The following is a 22365-nucleotide window of genomic DNA, read 5'->3' on the forward strand; positions in this document are numbered from 1 at the left end:
TTCCCTTTTCTCTCGTGCATTCTATCCTGTTTATCCCCGCTAACTCTTTCCCGCCCACGCTTTTGCTCTTTCTTCATCATTCTTCGGCCGCGTTTCGTTCGCGCTTTACCCGTTTCTCCCTCATCAACCCTCTTCCACCGACGCGATTACATGTGTGTGCCTTTTTTATTTTCTTTTATTTTATTTTCTATTTTTCCGTCTCTGCCTTTCTTCTTATTCCTCGTCTTTATTTTCGCGTTGCAGAAATAAGCTTGATCGCTCGGCAAGGCAGTTTCCTTCGACTTCCAAGGCAAAACTTCGAAAACGTATCAGGGATGTTATCGAGACGCAAGTGATGGCATCGATCATTGATAGGCTTTAAATGACGTAAGTGCATACACATACGAGTACATCGGGTGTAGCAAAAATCGAGCGCTTTCTCTCGCTCATGAATTTTAATTTGAGATTGATTGTTCTTTTACTCTTAGCAAACATTGTTATAAATTCAAAATCTTTTCCTTTCTAAAATTGAAAAAACGGTAAACATTTACGTGAAACCGCGTTAGACTGCGTGTTAATCAGAAAACTAATTTCTCAAAATTAATTCCTTTACTTTGAAAGGGTCTAGCTTGACTTTTAATCGTTTATCATCTAAAAATATATAATAATATATAATATATATTTTGACCAAATAATTTAACTAAACCACACATAATTAGAAAATTTAACCAAATAATTTTTTTAATTCAACATATTTGTACATAAAATATTTAACGTCGAAATCTTTACTCTGATTTAAACTTTATGATTTTCTCTATCGAGATCAAAGCGAAATCAAAACGAGATAAAAATATTGTATATATATACTTTTATAATTCGCTTTTTCTAAATAACAAAGATTGATTAATAATAATGTGTAAAAAATTAACTGTTTCTAAACATCAGGACGAGATTAGTCGTTTTTTATAAGTTTTTTTATGTTAAATAAATTTGCTGTCCAAATTGTTCCATCACGTTTACAATTTTGAGAAGTTCGCAATTAACGTTGCAAAAAAAAAGTTATTTTGCCAAATTATATTATAACTACGATATGTATGTAAAATGCTAAAAAAGTTTTACTGGAATCAAAATTATGTTCTTAAGTCTTTTAACCCTCAAAAGAAATTTTTAATGTCATTAAACGGAAAAGATGTAAATTATATCATTAACAATTTACCGAATAACTTTCAATTATTTTTATTTAAATTAAAGTTTTTAGATCATTGAATCCAATGTCAAAATTGCCAAATTAAAAATGATAGATTCAATATGACGGTCGTTAGAACTCAAAAAATAAAAAACAAATTTGATGTAAATACGAATTTAATGTCAAAACTGACAAATTCAAAATGGAAGAGATAAAAATTAAATTATATCTAAATTTTTACAAATAACATTGTATAGAAATTTTTATGGATGTGCGCGCGTGCATGTTTATTGCATTGATTTAATTTTTTTGTAACTATAATTGCAAATTTCTCAAAATTGTGATATGATGAAACAATTTGGACAGCGGATTCAACATCCAAAAAATGACCGGTCCTGTTTTGGTGGCTTTTTATGTCACTGCGTAATTCTTTTATTAACACTTTTCTTCGAAGAAAAAGCATGAAAATCTCTATTAAGGTCGAACTCTCTAAACTCGCAAATAAAACGAGACTCTTAAAAAACGAAGATAAAGCTCATACAATTTTTTAAGAAATTTGAGTCAAAGTTTATTCTTACAGAGTAAAAATTTAAATGGCTGAATCTTCGAGTAATTTTTATTCTATGAGAATTAAAGTTATTTTTTTTTGCTTACGTTATACGCAAAATCAACGAGAGCAAAGACACCCGTTAGTTTGCCGTAAATTAGCGACGGATTTGCTTCGCTTCGTCCATCGTCCGCGAAAGAGCGAACAAATATGCAATCATTTGATTGACGCAACTTCGTATATTTGATGACATTGTGGCGTCCGTCTCCGGGGGTGCGTCATTTACGTCTCCCCCGAGCTCGAATCCCTTTAATACTTGGCGCATTGACTGCAAACGCAGAGGCATTGCGGACTTTGATTTTATCCTCGTTCTCGTTTTTTTTCAATTAGCAAGCAGATAAATGTATGAGGGAAATTCAATTCAACGTCGAACAGGGACGTACGTCCTGAATAATATTCTTAGTTTGAAAAGATTCTCAAAAATTAAAAAAAATTGTCCGATTTTTGTTCTTTTTGCCATATTTTTTAAATGTTTTTTTTAAATAGTAATGTTTTGTTTTCTACGTAAATTATTTTCAAATTTTTTCACATTTGAGGGGATGCTAAAGTGCTCGTCAAGTTTGATCGAGATCAATAATGTAGAATCATTCGTGCACATCATTAACAAGATTTCGTACGTATTTTTTTTTAGATTTGAAATTTTTTTTTCAAAATTAAAATATTAATTTTAGTTTACAGATATTAATTTTAGTTTACAAATTGGACTTTATACCAAAAATAAAGAAAATTTTGTAGACTGCTTTTTTAATCATCCTGTATCTGAATTTGCAATTATAAAAATGCAATTATTAAAGGAGCTAATCTTTTTTTCTAGGCTTTTAATTTTAGTTTGAATTGGATGATATTATTCGTATATGTTATCTTTAGAGATACGGTTTTATTTTGTACATACTCGTATATATTTTGTACATACTCATAGGTTTTGTATATTAAGCAAATATCGTCAGCAAATGATAATTTTACGTACAAAAATTTTTTTTTTTTCTTATAAATTCAACCGTTTATATAAATTCAACAGTTTTTCTTTAGATTTTTATGCGTATACTTTAATTCTGTAAAAGACTTTTGTGATTCTATAAAGCCAATTAAAAAATTAATTTATTTAAAAAATGTTAAAAAATTAAAAAAATAAAACAGACAAATTTAGATCCTCTTAAAAGCTTTACTAACAACAACAAGGGAGGGCAGAACTGTCTCTTACCAATTTTAATATCAATGTTGATAGACCGGTTGTTCACGCGTAGGCGCATCACGAAGCTTCAGTAAAATATCCATTAGTAATAGGAAGGAGATCTTTGGTCCCCATACATTTTTTTTGCAAATTTATAAAAACATTAACACATTTTATATATTTAACACGCACGCATATATTTACATATCGTTTGCATGTATATTTGTTATATTCAACATAAATTAAGAAATTAAAAATTATTTGCATTTAATAATAAAAATCAACTTAAAACAAAAAAAAAGGTAAATTTATGGAATAAAACGTATACTTAAATTGAAATAAAATATTTTATTTGGCAGAACTCATACAGAACACCAACATTTGTCAAGGCTAAGAGAAAACCGCCAAAAAATCTTAACAGTATTTATCAAATAAAATACAATATTTATAAATTATTCTATTTAATACGAGAAAATGTACATGTGTGTTTAATATCTATAATGTGTTAAGGGGATGCTGGACTGCTCCTCAAATTTGATCGGGGTCGATAAGTAGAGTCGTTCATGCATATCATTAATGAGATTTCGTATATATTTCTTTTATAGATTTGGAAATTCTTTTTCAGAATTAAGGTACATTTATTAATATCAATCTGTAAATTGGATTTTATATCGAGAACGAAAAACATTTTTTTTATATTATTCTAAATTATCGATTTCTTCCGAATCCGCACTCACACTTACATACGAGATTTTCATAGAAAGAAATCTATTATACTGAAGCGTCTAGGCTCATTTCCAAAAGCATAGAATTGTTCTTTCTTATAATGCAATGTGCGGAGCATGCTTGTTTTGTACGTACACTGGAACCCCGCGTTAGCGTACTCCGCGTTAGCGGAAACTATCCCCTCCATATGCACTCGGCCCACATGAGTAGCGTGTGTGGGGGATAGCAATGAGCAATGCAGTCGCGTATTTCACGGAGTGGGAGTGAAACCAAGCAATAGGAGATAACCCCGCGTTAGCGGACCAAAGCCCCGAATAGTCCGTTAACGCGGGGTTCCAGTGTACAAAGTCTAAAACTTTTTAAATTTTTGTTCGTTTTTTATATAAACTTGCGTACACCGCACTCTGTTATTGTCTATTAATATTTTAATTCTGGAGAAAGATTTTTAATTCTGTCAATCATAATCAACAAAAAGATTTTTCACTGGAACAATAATCGCGTTTAATCGGTAAAACAGATCTATTTTATAAGTTTGCAAAAAAAATTGTATGGGAACCAAAGATCTCCTTCTTATTACTAATGGATACTTTAATGAAGCCTCACACCCCTGCGCGAGAACAACCGATCCGTCTATCAACACTGATGTTAAACATAGGGTTACGAGCAATCCAAGTAATTTGATTACTTAATCATGAGTCCCAAAGTAGGTTATGACCGTATTTTGGAAAAATTATTTTTTCCCAGAATAGCATCCGGAAAGTCATTGTGATCTCTCGCGCCCACGCGAGAGTTGATTAAAATGTTTTAATACATCTGCCCGTTTCTAAAGACGACGCGTATTAATACGGTTATTGAATTCCGTCTCTCTGTCTTGCGCATACTGTCTGCCGCTGCGTCCGAGGGAAAAGAATGAGAAGGAGAGAAAAAATGCGCGGGTTGAACGGGACGGAGAGATAGAGAGAGAGGGAAAGAAGGGAAAAGAACGAGCGAGCGAGCAAGAGGGAGAGAGAGAAAGAGAGAGAGAGAGATAGGAAAAATGAAAAGAGGCATGAATAGAAACGGTAGGAAGAAAGAAGCGCGCGCAATCTTTTTAATTATGAAAACACTGCTTTGTGTTTCATTTTGTTTTGTTGTCAGGGGGCGCTATTCTAATCGGGCGCGCTCCTACCCTCCTCCACCCTTTCCTCTCCTCCCCCGTCCGCCGCTGGTCCCCTCGCATTCCTCTTCACCCTTCGCCCTGTACACCCATTCTCTCGCTACCACCACCGCTGCCGCCGCCGCCCCCCGCCGGTCTTCTTTTTTTATATTATAACGTGCGGGCTTTCTCGGGTGGCTCTGATGGGTCAGGGGCGGAGGCAGGGCTGCCGGCAGGGTGCAGGCTAGAGAGGGTGCCAGGGTGAGATTGCTTTAGTAATGAATTACATAGCTCGGGGCTACGTGTCTCTGTCTGAGGAACACCAACGTTCGCGCTCGCCGGCTCTTTCCCTCCGCGTAAAATCTCCTTTTTTTGCCCTCCTTCCACCTGCTACCATCCCCTTCTTCCTTCGTCCCGGCCCACCTTATCCTCGCCGCGCGCGGTTTTCGATGGAGAATCATTCTTGTCAATGGTCACCCGCGTATGTTACTCCGCGAATATTGTACGTCGGGATCTTCGTCAGGTCATCATTGAGTATCTGTCGAGACACTTTTTTCTGTCCCCTCCTTTCTTATCTGTTTGATTTTTTATTTTCTCTACACTCTCGAACAATTAGCGCTAAAGAATTATTTTTTTCACAATAATGTATAATTTGATTACCAAGTTATATTTTAATGCTACAAAAAATATGACACATATTCTAAATATACTATAAGCGGTTCCCTTATAAAAAAGTACTATTGGACTATTGGACTATTCGCCAAAAAACTACAGAAAACTATTGAAACTAATAGTGTGTCCAAGTATTACTATTAGTTTCAATAGTTTTCAGTAGTTTTTTGGCGAATAGTCCAATAGTCCAATAGTATTTTTTCATAAGGGTTTGGCCACTATTAAAGTCATCCTCAACGTTGTCAATTATAAAAACAGTATTATTTTTATTATTCTTCTTAAGCCGATAGTCATATAGCCGACTCTTACATTATTATATTTAAAATTATAGTCGCAAATATCACACATTTTTTCTCAATGTACTTGAGATAGTCTTAAAATCGGAATAGACCGTGATTACCGATTTTACATGATGTTCTTAATATATTGCATATATGTAAAATGTCATGGACACGTTCATGATTCGTACTCGTCCAATATCATCATCGGACGTTTGCCGCATATTTCATCTTTCTCTTCTTTCTCTCTCAAGTTCTACATTTTTCTGTATGGTTTTTTTTTTGCTATAGAAAGTTCTTTTTAATAGTCACAATGTCCAAAATTACACATTTCCTCACAATTATTTCTTTCCTTTTATCTCTCTTGCTTTCTTTTATAATTTTGCACAGTTTGTTTGGATCTCATATATTCCAGCGCGGAAATATATGTTATATTTAAAAAAGATATCTTTGTATGTTTCTCATTTTTATCTTTTCGCGCAATTTCCAATAATAAATGATTATCATTAACGGATATTGATTATTATTACAAAGTTCTGTATTCTTTTTACTTGCAAATATAATAATGAAGAAACCTTTAGTTAATCATGACCTAGTTTCCACCTGTTTCTTATTAATATTTGAACGAGGATCGAAATGAAGTCCAGCGATGAAGAATGCACGGTAGTATTCGCGAAGTTTCCTCATTATCGTATTGAAATAAAAACTTTCTACGGAGAAACAATACATCGCGTCGCGTCGACATTTCCCGATTACGATCGCGATTACTCGCAATCGCGATTCATTCATTTGTGTTGCTTTCTATTTCGAATATACCTGGGTGGGAAGATTTATCTGTTCGAGTAAAACACCGTCGCCATGATAAAATCTAAAAGACCATCGCGCATAAAATATTAATTTTCGGCCTGATCAACTACTTTTCATCACATTTTACGTTTACTCATTAATTCAATTACGTATTTGATAGTGCATACGTGTTAATTTTATTAAAATTAATTTCTATAGTGCGAACGTATAATTAAACGCAGTTATCGAGTTTAAAGTTTTAGTTATTATACAGAAATACGTTTGTTTTCTTTGTAGATATTATTTATATTATTTTATTCTTTGTATATTATCTAATAATTGGCACTGTCAAATGTTAAAAGATTAAATTTAAACCGATTGCCTTAGTTAAATAACATTTTGTTATTTTTATATCTTCCATATATATCAAAATTTTTTCAATTACAACACACACACACGCGCGCGTGCGTGTGTGTGTGTATATGTATGTGTAATTGAAAACTACATCTAATTGAATCAATTTTATGATTGAATTTATTTAGTATTAGGGTAAGCAGTTCATACTAATATATATTAATATGTATATATTTAGTAAATAAAAAATTAAATTTGAGACAAATATAATATATATCTTTAATAAAATTAATAACATGTTAAGTAAAAAAGCAGTAATTAAAAAATAACTTAAAATAATAAATAAAATTTAACATTTAATTTAATAGTATATATTAGAATAGAATAAAGTTTATTTTAGAATATAGATTATACAAATAATTACATGTCTATAAAGTAATTTTAATATTATTTCTTATTTAAGTAACCAATCTTATGATTTAAAAAATTGTAAAATTAATTTTACAATTAATTACATTACAGTTTACAAATTTATTTAAGTACAAATTATTTACAAACAATTTATAATTTGTAATGTATAATTTAATTAAAACAAAAATACAGATGAATTTATTTTAAATTAAACGATAAATGTTTCTCTTGTAATTGATGATAGAAAAGTCACTGTAGAAAAAAGTATTAAAGAATATACTGAATATATATCTTTTTCTATAAATTTCTACAGTAGTGCAACTGTACACCTGCGTAGAGTAATTAATTTTTTCCTTAAGGAAAATTATATGTTTCTTTTTACATAAGTCAATTTCTTTCATACTTCTTTTCTGTTGTATTATCAGTTTAAAGAAATGATTTATTAATGTGATTTTGTACAATTAAACGTACATGTATTAATTACATGTTTATAGTTAATTATATTTAATCTATTCAAGTTTAAATGTACAAGTACTGTAAATATATGTAATTAGGTTAATTGTATATGTTTAATTATGTAATTTCGGGCTACTCTTGTTATCTCATTCTATTATGTAACAATCAGATAATTTCCCACCTTACATAAATACTCATAGGTTAATACCTCGAATATGCTTTTTCTGTATATAGTAAACAGGTACATTAATTAATTAAACATACAGACAGTTATAATCAAGGTTCTATCTCTTCGACATTAAGTCCCCTAGTAGATCGACAGATGAAAAATGGAGATGTTGGTCGCGAAAAGCAAGAAAAGCAGGCACCGAACAAACTCGCAAAATTCCTTTTCATTTGCATTATTACGATAATGAGACTGAAAAGCCGGAAAATGTCGGGCTTTTGTCACAGAGGGATTGTCCGCCTGGTCCATTCATTGATTACGTCGGTAGACGGGGTATATACGCGGTACATAATATCTCAGCTAATCCAGCCTAAAGATAATGAGTGTGGTAAGCTTTGCCTTTCTATTTGTTGCTCTAAATTTCTCAATATAGCTGGATGCTGTGAATTGCACATGCCTATTTAATAACAAGCCGTAATTACGCATCGCTGCTTTTGATATTCTAAAGCATAATTCATTAAATTTATCGCGATTTTTTAATTAATTATTAAAGCTTAATTAAATAAATAAGAGTTTAAATTAAAAAAGTTATTTAATCTCTCGTTAATGTAAACTTTAAATATGCAAGGATCTAAAAATTTAACGAGACAAAAGTTTAAAATTTATAAAAATTCAAGAACAAAAAAAACAAAAATGCATGAAATTTTAGAAAGACATTTTCTATGTCTATTAATATATGTCATAATTAAAAAATATTTTAAATATATAAAATTTTTATAAATCCTCTGACATAAAATAAAATTTTTAAGATTTAAAAACTTAAACATTTATAATCCTATTATAATACATGACTTTGTTTTAAAACATTTAAGTTTTGTATTAATATTAAAAACAATTCTAATAATTAATAATTAAATAATCTGCATAAATTTTTATAGATTTTAAAAATCTGAAATGTAGAAATTAAAACTTGTATTTATTCATCTCTCTGATTATAAAATTAACGTATTATGTGGGTTGATGGTTCGCTCTTTAAATGCACATTACTTAATTTGCGAATTTTGCAGGGGAATGTGTTAGTAAAATCGCAGACCGAGCTCGTCTAGATGTATCTCGTTAATGTAATTTCGTTGAATACATGCAGACATACGTATATCGCGTCTCTTTCGCGCAACACGCCTGGCTGAAAGTACGCCGACAAAAATCTACAAAGAGAAAATTTACCGATGACGGCGAGAGTAAAGCGATGCGAACGCGCCACGTGAAAGGAAAGGGTTGCCTGTAGAAAAATAGTGATCTAACATCCCGAAAAAGAGAAAATCCCGCAAAATATTTTTTGTCATGAAGAAAGGAGTAAGAGAGGGAGGAAGAGAGTCGTTATGTTTTAAACAAAATTCTGAAATAATAAAATAAAAGACGTTTTAAAAAAATGTATGTATTATAAAAATGTTTTGAGAATTTAAATTTAAAAAATTTAATTTTTATAAGATAAAAAAATTTTTATCAAATTGTTATAGTAAATTTTTTTTAAATAATATTGTGTCAACGTCAATAATAATATGATAGTAAATAATATTAAAGTAATAAAAAATAATAGAATTGTGTATATGATACGATAAAAGTGCCTAATAAAATTAAAAAGTTTAAAGTTCTTTGCTCCGTTCTAACAATTAAAAAAAAAATTAATAAATTCTGGAATATATTTAATGATTAAGAAGTCTTATATTTTGACATCACAGATTTTTGAAATTCAAGAATTTTGAGGAACTCCTGCAATTTTTCAAACTAAAATTTAAAAATTCGAAATTCTTCTAAATATTTTATTAATAAATATTTAAAAATTAATTTTATCTTTCTTTCTCTTTTTCTTTCTTTCTCTTCCGTTTCTCAAAAAAAGCTACAACGCAACTTTTTAAATCATCTATAGAAAATTTAATAAAAAACTACATTAAGAAGTTTCAGAAAATAATTTATCAGATATAAATATTATAATATACTTTATAGAACGTATATAAGCAAAGCGATTGTACGATAAGGAAGTTTTCAATTTCGAAAGAAAATTTGCCAGTACTATTTTCTGAATAATAAATTCTTTAAATGTTCAATTGTGATTAAATAAGATACGAGCAGAATTTACTAAGGCTATCTAAAATTAGACGAGAGAATGAAAACAAATGACAGGACTAAACAGAATAATCTTCGCGGTCAAGAGTCATGAACACAAAAATTGACGGGGATGGTACTCCCCGCATACGCGTAACAATAGTTTAATATTCATATTGTCACGTTCGAGTCAAAGGAGCGACGGTGGCGGGCACCGCGTTCTAATTCATCGGACAAAAATGTGTTCCCTTTCAAGGGTGTATTTGTCGCATCGCACGCTGATGAATTCACTCAAAGTCATTGACATGACAACATCGCTGCACCACTCACATCTTGGGTTCGTAATTAAACTTAGCCCTCCACGATTCGTCTCGGTGTGTTTTCTGGCTGCTTCAAAGCTGATTAGCTCAATGAAAGTATGGAGGCATCAATTGGCACAAAGTGATATAGAATTGGTAATTTAAATGGTTTCGACGAAGCCCCGTTTCCGATTAAATCTGTCAGAGCTACATTTAATAACAAAATATTATTCAATCAATAAATATATCAAGTAAAACTTACATCAATAGAATTTTGATTCTATGATAATAGCTATGTAAGGTAATATTTAATAATAAAAGTTGAGAAGACTTTAACTTATTTTATTCTTTTTAATTTTAAAATGCATTTATTTTTGAAAAATTATTATTAATTAAAATGTAAAAATAATAAAGTAACAGATACATGACAATATTATATTCGTTAAATGTACTTTTCCTTCTATTATCTTTGTCGGCTTAGAGCGTCGGTGTATCGAGACCTCGCAAAAGAGCCTCAGGGACGTTAATTCGCGGAAATGGGAACGAGAGATATCAGAAAAGAGGCTCCTATTAATAACTTGTCAAGTTGTCCTCGATAAAACTTCCGTCGAGGGAGAAAAGGGCGACACGTCGTCGAGATATCCGACGAATCGCGAGAGTTCACAAAGGCGCCGTTTTAACTTTGCAATTTTAGTAAAGGAAAAGCCTCGAAGTAGCGTGGCGATCCTGACCAACGGAAGTATTTGAAAGAGTTCGATCATCCCCTTATAAAATTTAAGGAATCGCTTTCAAATTTTCTATAATGGAACATAATTATTAATATTTTAATTTTACTAAAAGATCCTAGTTATTATTGACGGCACATTATTAATTATTTTTTAAAATATTTGAATTATAAACACAAAATAAAATATACTCTTTATTGCTACGCAGTTTTGAAAGTTACATTATCATATATTTATTGATTTTATAACACAATATTTAAATTTAATTTAAAATCGTTATTGTTATTAAACTTACATTAAATCAACAAGTACTATAAAACGCGATTTTGCGTTAGAAAATTAGAAACAAATAAAAAATTAAATAACTTTTAAACCAAAAAAATTGGTTAAATTTTACACGGATACTCAAGTTTAATAATTTGTAGAACTTATTAAATTTTAAAATTCTTGGTAATACTTAAAAATGTTACACATACATTCTTAAGCATATCGGTAAAATTGAGATTGTCTATTCGGTCTGCAGCGGATCTTGGTGCGGAAAATAATTTTTCTATTAATTTAATATTCTTATAAAAGTTCATATGTTATAAAACTGCGCGCCGATAATTTCGTCAGTCTTGAAACACAGTTACTAAGCTAAATATCGATACTCAAAAGCATCTTAAAATTCTTCCCCCTTACCCGAAAAAACTGTAAATAATTTATTGCGAAAAGCAATACCTCAGGATTAATTTACTATTATTGCATATACATTTTAGGTTTCTATTTTTTCGTTTATACACTGGCGCAAAAAAAACAAGACAAAAATTTTGACCAAATTTTTAGGCAATCTTTAAAGTGATGCAACTTTACGAAAAATCATCCAAATTACATGTACTTTTTCTTAAATTAAAGGGCAAAGACTCTACTTTGAGAATCTCTAGGCGAAAGTTTGATTTGTTAAGTGTGAACCTTTTGTATCGCATGAAAACCATACATGGTTTTTTTAATTAAAAAAAAGTAAAAGTTTGTTATTATTTTTCACAAGTTTTTTGTTAAAATCTTGCTAATATTAATCCAGATTTTTAAAGTTCATTCTTTTCTAAGCAGTTTAAAAAAAACGTCGATACAATGTTTTTTTGTTGATTGCACACGAGTTTGAAATTTGCACTGCATTTTAGAGTATTTTAGCAAATAAATACAGTATTTGTTTAATATCATGAATTTTGAGTATCAATATGATATTGCACATTGATTTTATTCGTGTTTAACTCAATCATATCGCCGTCATCAGGGTGGCCCGATGTGCATCACGTGGAGATTGATGGTCAGATTTTGCACATCCCTTTGCCCTTTAAATTAAAAAAAAAGTACATGTAATTTGAATAATTTTTTGCGAAGTTGCATCACTTTAAAAATTGCCTAAAAATTCGGTCAAAATTTTTGTCTCATTTTTTTGCGCCAGTGTAGTTTATAGCATCCCCTTTATCTAATCACGCTATCATGTGACTTTCTTTTTTAAATAATTGATCAAAGCAATATCAATAAAAAAATAATTCTAATTTAATTTAATTTTAATTTTATCATAAATTTCACATAATTTCCTTCAACAAACCGATTTATCATCTAAAGGATGCGACCGGCGCATCATGGCTTGTCCGCTATTTATTGCATCCCTCCCTCTCCTTCATCGGCGCCGCTCCCCCCGCCGGAGGGTGAAATCGCAACGAGAGGCGGCCCTTCTAAGGACATCCACGATTGGGCGCTGAAGGGATGTGCCGGCCTCTCGGTAATAATCCTCGCGGTGTTCTTGGTCGCTCCATCGTTCGCATTTAATGAGGGATGGAACGAGTGAAAAGAAGAGAGTAGCGTGGTGGTAGTTCAGATGTATCCGCAAAGACGTTTTATTTATTTAATCAAGGAGCACAAATAAAATACAGTAGAAAGGCAAAGAATACGAGGCGTTTTTCGAAATACTAACAGTTATTAAAATTAACATTCATGCATATAAGATCAATGCATGTAAGAATATAAATATATACATTATATATTATTATATGTACGATTATATGTACATACGTTGGTCAAAAATTAATTATTTTTTAATTTATTTGCAGTATTACCAATTGATTATTTAATTACTTAAATTCTGCTCGTACTTTCACTGTAAACCTCTTACTTGAACGTACACGCGCAATATATGTTTATCGTTAAAGAGCTAACAGGTTTGTTTTTTATTTCTGCATTGCTGCACTGGTGCAATAAGTTAGAATAAGGCAAATATATCTTTTCTCATTCTAACTTATTGCACTAGTGCAATAGTGCAGAAATAAAAAACAAACCTACCATTACAGAAAATACCATATAACGGGGAGGAAAGTATCGATACTCCGATAACAGGCACCTCCCCCCCTCCCCGCGGCAGGCGGAACACCTGTGTCCGCGCTCAATGTCCTCGACGACGAATCTTCGCGTCGTCATTTCGTTACCTTTGAAATATTAATCTTGGTCGCTGGCGAACACATGCACACGTGCGCGTCTCCAATCTGTACGATGACGACGACGACGACGACGACGGCAGTGGCGGCGGCGACCACGAGAGGAGGAGGAGGAGGAGGCACGAAACGAACATTGTGTGCCCGCCATAACAGCGTAGCAATAACAGCGTTCCATTATATGTAGCTACACCGCGAGCGGCGAGATTGCAAAACATGCCTAGATTAATGTTTTCTCATCCCGCGGCTTTGTTGTGCAACGCGGGGGCGAAAAGAAGAGGGGGGAGGGAAGAGGGATTTGTAGCGGGGGAGGGTGTGGACGGATGGTGGCGTGCACCCTCTCCTGCCTTGCCTCTTGGAGCCGCGGTTCTCTCCTGTCGTCTCCCTCGCTCCGCTCCGCCCCGTCAATCCCTCCCCCTTCTCCCCCTTCTGTATACAATCGCGTCATGCGACAATGAACAGTACGAATTACGTTGCATTCTCTTTTGCGGCTCTCTTCGATCGCACGGTTCCGCGCGGGCGTTATTATTACGCATCGGAAGGAAGAGTTATCAGCATGAAATAACGTTGACAGATCCCGAGCAGAACGCTGAGTAAATTAAAAGGAATATCGGTACAAAGTACGATAATTGTATGTACATATACAATGAATAATTAATTTTACTTTATATAACATAATTTCACACACACATATTCATGTGTACAGATACTAATATTTACCCCGTCAAAAAAAAAAAGAATTAATTTTGAAAGTTAATCATGTACATGTAAACTTGACATATTAACAATTTAACTGACTACAATAAACTGTTCCTTTTAGTGAATTAAACATTTTTTGTTGTCGTTTTGTAAACAATTACTCAAAAGAATAATACTATTCATAAAGAATCACAACTCTCTTAGTTGTAGCACGAATTACCTTTACCTTGTATGTTTTCAAAAACTACTATGTATTTCTTTCTACACGTTTGCTAATTGATGTTAATCTAAAAGAAAATCCTAGAATAAAATTATTCATTAAATGTAATTTATTAGCACAGATCATATTTCATTATCTTTGTGAGTTTTTCATATGTGTAAATTTATGATTGCATAAAACATTACTAATTAGGAGTAATGAAGATATTTAATCTCTCTGTAAAATTAAATCACTCCTATGTTCAATAAAGAAAGAAAAAGAAGAATTTAAAAAAGAGAAAATCAAATACAGTGGATAATCTCTTTTATTAATATCCTTTTTTTACATTATATATACGTACACGTCATGTTATATCTATCAAATTCTAATTCATTAAATTCTTACATAGATTTCTTCCGATTATGCCAAATATTTTTTAATTATATTTTCAATGAACCAGTCGGCTGTAAATTGTAAGTGGTCACCAGGAAGTGAAAGATAATAGACCTTGCCAGCGTTTTCCATTGCGCGCAATCCGAGCCAATCCTATGAATGACTCATTAATAATATATGCATTGAATGACTGTATTTTTAAATCAATCGTGCAAATGCGTACCTGTTGGTACAGCTCGCTTTGTTGTAGATTTTGCACCTCTTGCGCTTGGCCAGACTTGTAGAATCCAAACCATTCCGTCTCCACTGGTTCGACCATTGTATCGTTCTCGAATTTAACGAGAACTAAAGCTCGTAGCTTTTGAAGATTGTTCTTATATTCCTGTTATGATATAATGACACAATATAAATAATAAAAATATTAATATTAACATTTTAATAATGTAATTTTTTGTTTCTGTCTTATAATCTCCGTTTTATAATATCATTAAAATTCTGTATCACACGATATCTGAAATTAAAGTATGTAAGATACATTATAGCTTTTTTCATTACGTAAAATGTGACGTAAAACAAGTTGTTATACTACATACAGCATATATTAACTCATACTAATTAAATCGGGGTTGAGTATTTACGGATTATTTATTACGTATCTGTATTACGTATATAATAGACGCGTTCTCAGTGTATAAAGCAAATTACTGAATGATTCTCTAATATGATTGGTTTCTAAAACCAGTAAAGAACTAAAAATGCGCTCAATGTAAACTGTGTAAACTATATTTTACGTATTATCTATGTAAACAATATTTAATGATTTATAGAAGATTCAGATTTTATCAAAAATAATGAAAATTAAATTCCATTTTTTAAACAATGTTTTAAAATAATTTTTTATGTTTAAAACTTAAAATAATGATATATTATCAATTAAAATCAGATATCTTAACAATCTTATGACTTAATTACTTTTTTCTGTATTATATTATGTAATTTATAATAATTTACATTACTTTATTCATATACTGCCTACAAGAAAAAGATTTGTGTAAGCAATACGTAAATAATCCATGTAAATGTAATATTGAGACTTACAGCATAATCCTGAATAAGATACAAAACATATCTATGTTCTAATAAAATTAAAAATTCTAATATATAGTTTGCAAATTATCTGATATGTATCTGTAATTGCAAAAAAACTTCTGCTTTTATATAACTTTTTTTTTATAAGGAGGTTAATACTAATTACACTTACTGTGTTATTATTATACACATTATTAATCTCAGCAAGGAAAAGATTTTTCGTTCGATATTCATCCTCTCGCACAGGATCGTGCCAATACGAAGCTTGTATTACTGAGTTTTGCACGTACCTAAGAAAAAAATTAAAATAATACATGAAAGAACAAAGAAACATTCCTGTTAAGTAACACTTAATGATTTTGAAGGCCACAAAAATGAGTACCACAAATATGCGCCGAAATGAAGTATGCGACGCATATAATTGCACAGACGAGACGTGTCTGTGCACTTTGGTATGCCGAAAACACCTTGATGCTGACCGCCCAAAGATATCAAATTCAGCATCGGTGGATTAGGGCATCTTTGAGCTACTGCTCTCCTAAAATAGAGAACAAAAAAAATGTTGCAAAACAACTAAAAAATTAATTAAAAATTTATAAATGTTGCTAGGAGATTAAAGAATAAATAAGACAATTTACAGAAATTGAGCCCCTTGAGAGAAGCCAATGGCATTGTATCCATTTTGGAGATTTGTGTCTTGCGACAGTTGCTCGCACACATACTTTATCTGCTCATTAATATTTCCAAAGTAGCTGTTCTCAACATCCTACAAGAAAAGATACAATGTTATTTCTTGATTCTTCATTAAAACAAATACGAAATGGAACAGCGAAAAATTGCAATGCTGATAATGTATGATCATTAGATAATAGCATAGTATCGCAAAAAGATTCACAGAACATGTGTGTGTGTGTGTGTGTGTGTGTGTGTGCGTGCGTGTGTGTGTGTGTGTGTGTGTGTGTGTGTGTGTGTATCACACACACATCATATCTGCAAGGTTTATGATAATTTTAAAAAGTTTATTTTAAAGTACATTTAATGACCTATTTCATATTGTCTTTTCGTATTACGTTATCCCATTGTAGTCTCTACTGTTGTTCATTACGACTTATTGTTAGTTTACACCCAGCAATCCAATCCCAATTCACTCTGAAGTAAGCTGAATTTAGTAAAATGTTCTTTTGGATTGATCTACTAAAAGCGGAATAAAAATAAAATGTTAGAGAACCGGTTTATATCTAAGAAATTTCACTTTACTTCGAAGTAAACCAGCTGGAGCAAATTAAGCCAATGTTTGGGCATATTTTTGGTTTATCGTGTGAAAACTCGAAAATGGTTCATAATGGCTAATAGTCTTTTGATGCAAGAATTTTTTAGCGTTTATGAAGAGAAAAACGTACATATAACCTGAAGTAATTATGCTATGAATAATGACAAATATTCATTTTTCTCAGCTACTTTGATTAGAAAACTAATCAAAAGCACGCAAACAAAGATTATGATTACTAGACTAAAGTATTATTTTTTTCAATAAATTATTTACAGTTTTCCTAGAACGGAAATCTTATAAACGCTTTCGAGCATCAATATTATTAAATTGCTTAAATTACGCATTCTGGCTTTATGTGGTGACTGTATTTTAAGATCGCCAAAAAAATACGGCGCGCAGTTCACATGAGCTAGAGATAGTAAAAATTGCACAGAAATTATTCGGCATCCTAATCCGCTGTAGATCGCTAAGAAGATAAGAAATATCATCTTTAAAATGTTATTTGCTACAATGAACAATAGAACAATAAAAGTTGGGATTAGGTAATAATGGTGTATTAAATAATAATAAAACAGACTTAATAAATCATCAAATGTATCATAAAATAATACATACTTTTTTTAAATAAATTCTCATAACTTAATAGATGTGATGTGTATATTCTTGTGACTGTACATAGCTATTGAGAATTAAAATAAATAAAATATAAATACACGGGGATAAGATAAAGATGCAAGATAAATTTTATATGTATATAGAATATTTTTCCAAATGTGCGTTTTGAAATTGTCAGCAATTATATCCAACCTCTATCTCATTGCTTCCAATGCGTATGGAATGAACATAAACCCCAGGGATTTGATCTTGAAGAAACTCTTTTATCCTTCCAAGACTGAAAGAGAAGCAGCAGCTATCACCTGTAAAAAACATGCTGTTATCTTCATAACAAAGTGAAATAAAATAAAATCAAAAGGCTGTAAGACTACAAATTGAAGGAAACTAAATTGCATGATATTTCAAACAAAAAATTATATACATATATATATGTATGTGTGTATGTGCGCATACACATGTATAAATACATACAGTGGTGGCAGAAAAAATAGATATACTTGCTCTTGTTATTGTTTTTTTAATTGTAACTAGATAGTACAGACGCGCGCTTCGCGCGCGTTATTTAGCTTTTTATTTTTTACTTTTTAAAAATAAATTACAACGATAATTGTATAGATAATCATCTATACAAATTGCTGTCAAAATTCAATTGCAATGACAGTTATTCTCACAACATGAAGTAAGCGCAGCGAGAGAACCAATTAGCATCGCAGAAAAGAGACTTCATTACATCCTTTTTTAAGATAGGAAAAATTTTTATTCGTAAAATTTTTAATTGCAAAAAATTTTCTATACATATAGATATACTTTTAATACATGCCGTTGTCAAAGTACAAAATATTTTGTTCAAGCGTTAATGCATGTGTTTACAAATTAAAAAACAATGACAAGAGCAAGTATACCTATTTTTTCTGCCACATATATGTATATATGTATAAGCTATGTTCCAATATATACTGCCAGTACTGAAAATCTATACGTGATATAAACTATAGATTTTCAGGCAGTGAATTTCGAAACACAACTATAATATTGTGTGTATATGTATACACATATGCACAGTATGTTCGTTCACACACACACACACGCACACACACACGCACACACACACACACATCAAAGTCTATACATACTTGCACACCAAATTATTCATTAATATTATGATACTTCTTATAAAGATAAATTGAAAGATAAATTCGGAGTATTTCGAATCGTCTAAAATAAAAATTAAAGTACCTTTGTGAAAAGATAAAATTTAGAATCGTTTTCTGTTGTGATATGAAATATACTTGTTGTGATATAAACGTACCTGTTTTATGACTTACTTCTGTTCGTATAATTACGAAGAAATTTATATCTCTTTGAATGATAATGAGAATATCACAACGTTCATGCGTGTAGCAAACATCGATAAAGTATTTACCAGTTTTTCGTAACAAGTTTATCTCGAAAGCAATTACGATCAATGTTCCTTGAAGTGAAATTAGGCTTGAAATTAGATTTCCTTTTATGCGCAAAGATATCACAGCCGTGAGAAAAACATTGCAATCCGATTACTTGTAATGACGGAAATTGGCGGAAATTACGAACCGTAATAAAACGTAATACCAGAGAGGAAAATACCAGCGGAAAAGCGCAAAAAGCGAGCGTTTAAGTTTAGAAAGTGGAGAAAGCGTAATATTAGAGAGGCGATTGAAGATTACAAGATCGAAGAGACCTACCCATTCCATGCCAGAGCACTACAGGTACCGGCGAACCGTCGGTTCTTGCATCCTCGCGTAAACAGTGACCGGCGTTCGCGCACAGGAGTATAACGGCGAAAAGTACACGAGCACAACGACTTACCCCGACGTGATCCATGTCTCTCGACTATCAACCACGCTTATGTTCGAGCAACTAACGCGAACCGACACTTCGCAACGCTTTTTGCGACACCGTTAATCATCGCCGTACGCGCAGCTACATGCAGCCGAGCGCAGCCAGCTGGCCGCAGCTGATCGCGAGGACACGAGAATGACACTCGGTGCGCACATGTGAATATGTGTTTAGTTGCGACTTGCGACATGTGTGCGTGTTTTCATCCGGCGACGACCGACGCGCCACGCGCTACCGCATCAGGAAGTTCACGGGGGCTCGCGACTCTCGCTCGGTAATTCAGATTTCGGCGAGAAATTTAATTTTCAGGATTGTGCAGTAAATTTCCGTGTTTTTTTTTTGTAACTGAGTTGCAATAATACTGAACTAATACAATAAGAGAGAAAAACGAAAAAATATACTTGTCTTACTTTAACTTATTGCATCAGTTCAGTAATGCAGCAACTAAAAAAACTTTAGATCAATCTTTATATTATTAGACAAAATATAAAGCATGCAATATTTACATGAATTATTTACGGAATTGTTTTCATAAATCTTTTTAATGTAGACTTGTAGACAATACCCAGCTAGCCAGGCCTATTAAAATCACATATCGTGAAAGCTTTACAGCAAGGATTGTTTCAATTTTGACAACAATTTTATGACAAGTAATTGTCTGTTGCTTTGTTTTCTAAAAGTTTCGAGCAAATTTACGGCAAAAGTTTTCATCACACGATGCTACAAATAACAGAGAAAGACATGTACATAAATATTACGTATAGAAATTACAAGATTTGTTCCGACACGATAAAATGCAAAATTTAAGCAAATAACAGAGCAAACCTTGCTACACGACATGACAATAAATTTATGGCAGAAACAGAAAATCTTGTTAAGCACATAATAACGGCAAATTAGTAACAAGGACAAAATAAAACTTGCCGAGCATACTTACGCAACAAAATTGCGACAAGGTGTGTCCGTAAACAGCTTAGTTTTTGTTGGCAAGGCTTGTCGCAAATAGTATGACGCACATTTTATGCAAATAACAGGGTTGCATTATCGGGTTTTAAACTTTATTTCTGACTTTACTATCTATCTCGAGATGGCGCATTTCTCGTGAAAAAGATTTACCTACTGGATTAATAAAAGGGGCTCGTCGAGAACAGAGAACCAAGTATGATTGCACCATTCACATTTGATATTGGACTAATCAGTCTAATATTTCAGTCTAATAATCATTTTTGTTGATCTAAATTTCGACAATATTTGTCCTGTTCTTGCCACAAATTTGCTATCATATTGTGTACAGCAAGGTTTGCCTTGTTCTTGCTGCAAATTTGTTGTTATGCTTTACTAGCAAATTTTACCCTGTTATTTGCATAAAATATGCGTCATATTATTTACAACAAGCCTTGCCAGTAAAAGCTAAGCTTAATGCGGACACACCTTATTGTAATTTTGTTGCAAAGGTTTGCTCGAGTTTGCGGCAAACTTCGCGCAAAGTTTGCGTCATTTTGCTAGCTGGGTAATTAATGTTCAATATGAAAAACTGATTGGTTCAACATGGCCCAAATGCTGAATCAATATTGAACCAATTATATTGCTACTTAGACAAATTGGCTAAATAAGATGAAGCGTCCACTTTACAGTATTGAATTAATATTGAGAGTAATATTATCTTTACACTACTTCTCAATATTGCGCCAATATTAAGAAGTAGTGTAAAGTTTTTGGCTCCTAGACTAATATGGCCGTACTACATATATAGCATTAAAAACAGAATATATTAATAATGCTATCAAAAATAAGGATATATTTAAAAAATGATACACATATAAAGAAAAATATATAATAATAAGATATTTAAAAGAAAGAATATGAGGAGGAGAAAAAAATGGATTAATACTATTTTTTATACTATATAATTTGATACTAGTCGGTTGTGATGAAAATCACAATTAAGTATGATTCAAACTGAATAATCTTGAATTGTAATACGATCTCAATACGTAGATAACGATACGCGATCTTTATTACGGTCCGCCAACGTGAAAGCCCATCGCATCGCATTGTTGTTATTTCCGCGCATTAACGAATAGGAGATCGCTCCTTGCGGTTGGCGGAAGAAACGGATTCGGGAGGGCCGCGTCTCCCGTATTTCCCGGAGGGGAAGACACCGGCATTTGGGGAGGGTGGAGGAGTGGCGAAACCAGCGGCCGTTTTGTTTAGCGAATCGCCGCGATATCCGGAGCACAATGCGCGATATCCAAGCCGCTTGTTCGGGGGATACATTGTTTCCATTTCTTCGGCGTTCTGCCCCGTGTATGGAAATGCAGTAATCACTTAAAGCGGATCTCTGTGCTGACGGCCATCGTCATCGACGTAAGCGTGGCGGAAAAAGACCCGGGCGCATTGTATCTCGGGATTCTCGTCAGTTACCACAATTCTTTGCAAAAAATCAAATTTTAAAATTATTATTATAAATAAGATGAGAAAAAAATATAGAAGTTCTAAATTATTTCAAAATATATCAAGGAATTTGAGAAAAAATAATATACGAAGGTACGAAGGTCCGAAGAAGAACAAATAATGGTAAAATTAATTCTTTAAATCATATAAATTGTATTTTTATTAAAAATGGTATTATATAATTTTTATTACGATATAATTCTTATAATTATTCTGATATAAAAGTATTAAGGTAAATTTATC

At 32.1% G+C, this 22365-nt stretch overlaps 2 protein-coding genes across 2 annotated transcripts in view; one reads left to right on the top strand and one right to left on the bottom strand.

The window, feature by feature from the left end:
• The first annotated feature begins 42 nt into the window (after window positions 1–42).
• The window catches only part of LOC105831885 (plectin), a 29652-nt gene continuing 7329 nt past the window's right edge, over window positions 43–22365 (top strand). The window contains exons 1-2 of the mRNA XM_036283132.1: window positions 43–152; window positions 244–366. Coding sequence (XP_036139025.1) covers window positions 362–366 — 5 coding nt within the window. The 5' untranslated portion in view covers window positions 43–152; window positions 244–361. The remainder of the gene's footprint in view (window positions 153–243; window positions 367–22365) is intronic.
• LOC105831886 (palmitoyl-protein thioesterase 1) lies at window positions 14734–19839 on the bottom strand. The gene is made up of 7 exons (XM_012672337.3): window positions 19515–19839; window positions 17986–18095; window positions 16547–16674; window positions 16291–16446; window positions 16081–16198; window positions 15043–15201; window positions 14734–14972 (listed from the first exon to the last, which is right to left on the bottom strand). The coding sequence occupies exons 1-7, from the start codon at window positions 19651–19653 to the stop codon at window positions 14847–14849; spliced, it is 936 nt and encodes a 311-aa protein (XP_012527791.2). The 5' UTR covers window positions 19654–19839; the 3' UTR covers window positions 14734–14846.

The sequence above is a fragment of the Monomorium pharaonis genome, chromosome 2 (genome assembly GCF_013373865.1).
Source record: "Monomorium pharaonis isolate MP-MQ-018 chromosome 2, ASM1337386v2, whole genome shotgun sequence".
Taxonomy (NCBI): Eukaryota; Metazoa; Arthropoda; class Insecta; order Hymenoptera; family Formicidae; genus Monomorium; species Monomorium pharaonis.

What these genes read in the sequence shown, in the direction of transcription:
- LOC105831886 (XM_012672337.3), bottom strand. Translation starts at nt 19,653, where the DNA reads ATGGATCACGTCGGGGTAAGTCGTTGTGCTCGTGTACTTTTCGCCGTT. An exon ending in TTGGAAGCAATGAGATAGAG is followed by an intron (nt 16,675 to 17,985) that starts GTTGGATATAAT and finishes CTTTTCTTGTAG; the next exon opens with GATGTTGAGAACAGCTACTT. An exon ending in ATGTGTATAATAATAACACA is followed by an intron (nt 15,202 to 16,080) that starts GTAAGTGTAATT and finishes ATATCATAACAG; the next exon opens with GAATATAAGAACAATCTTCA.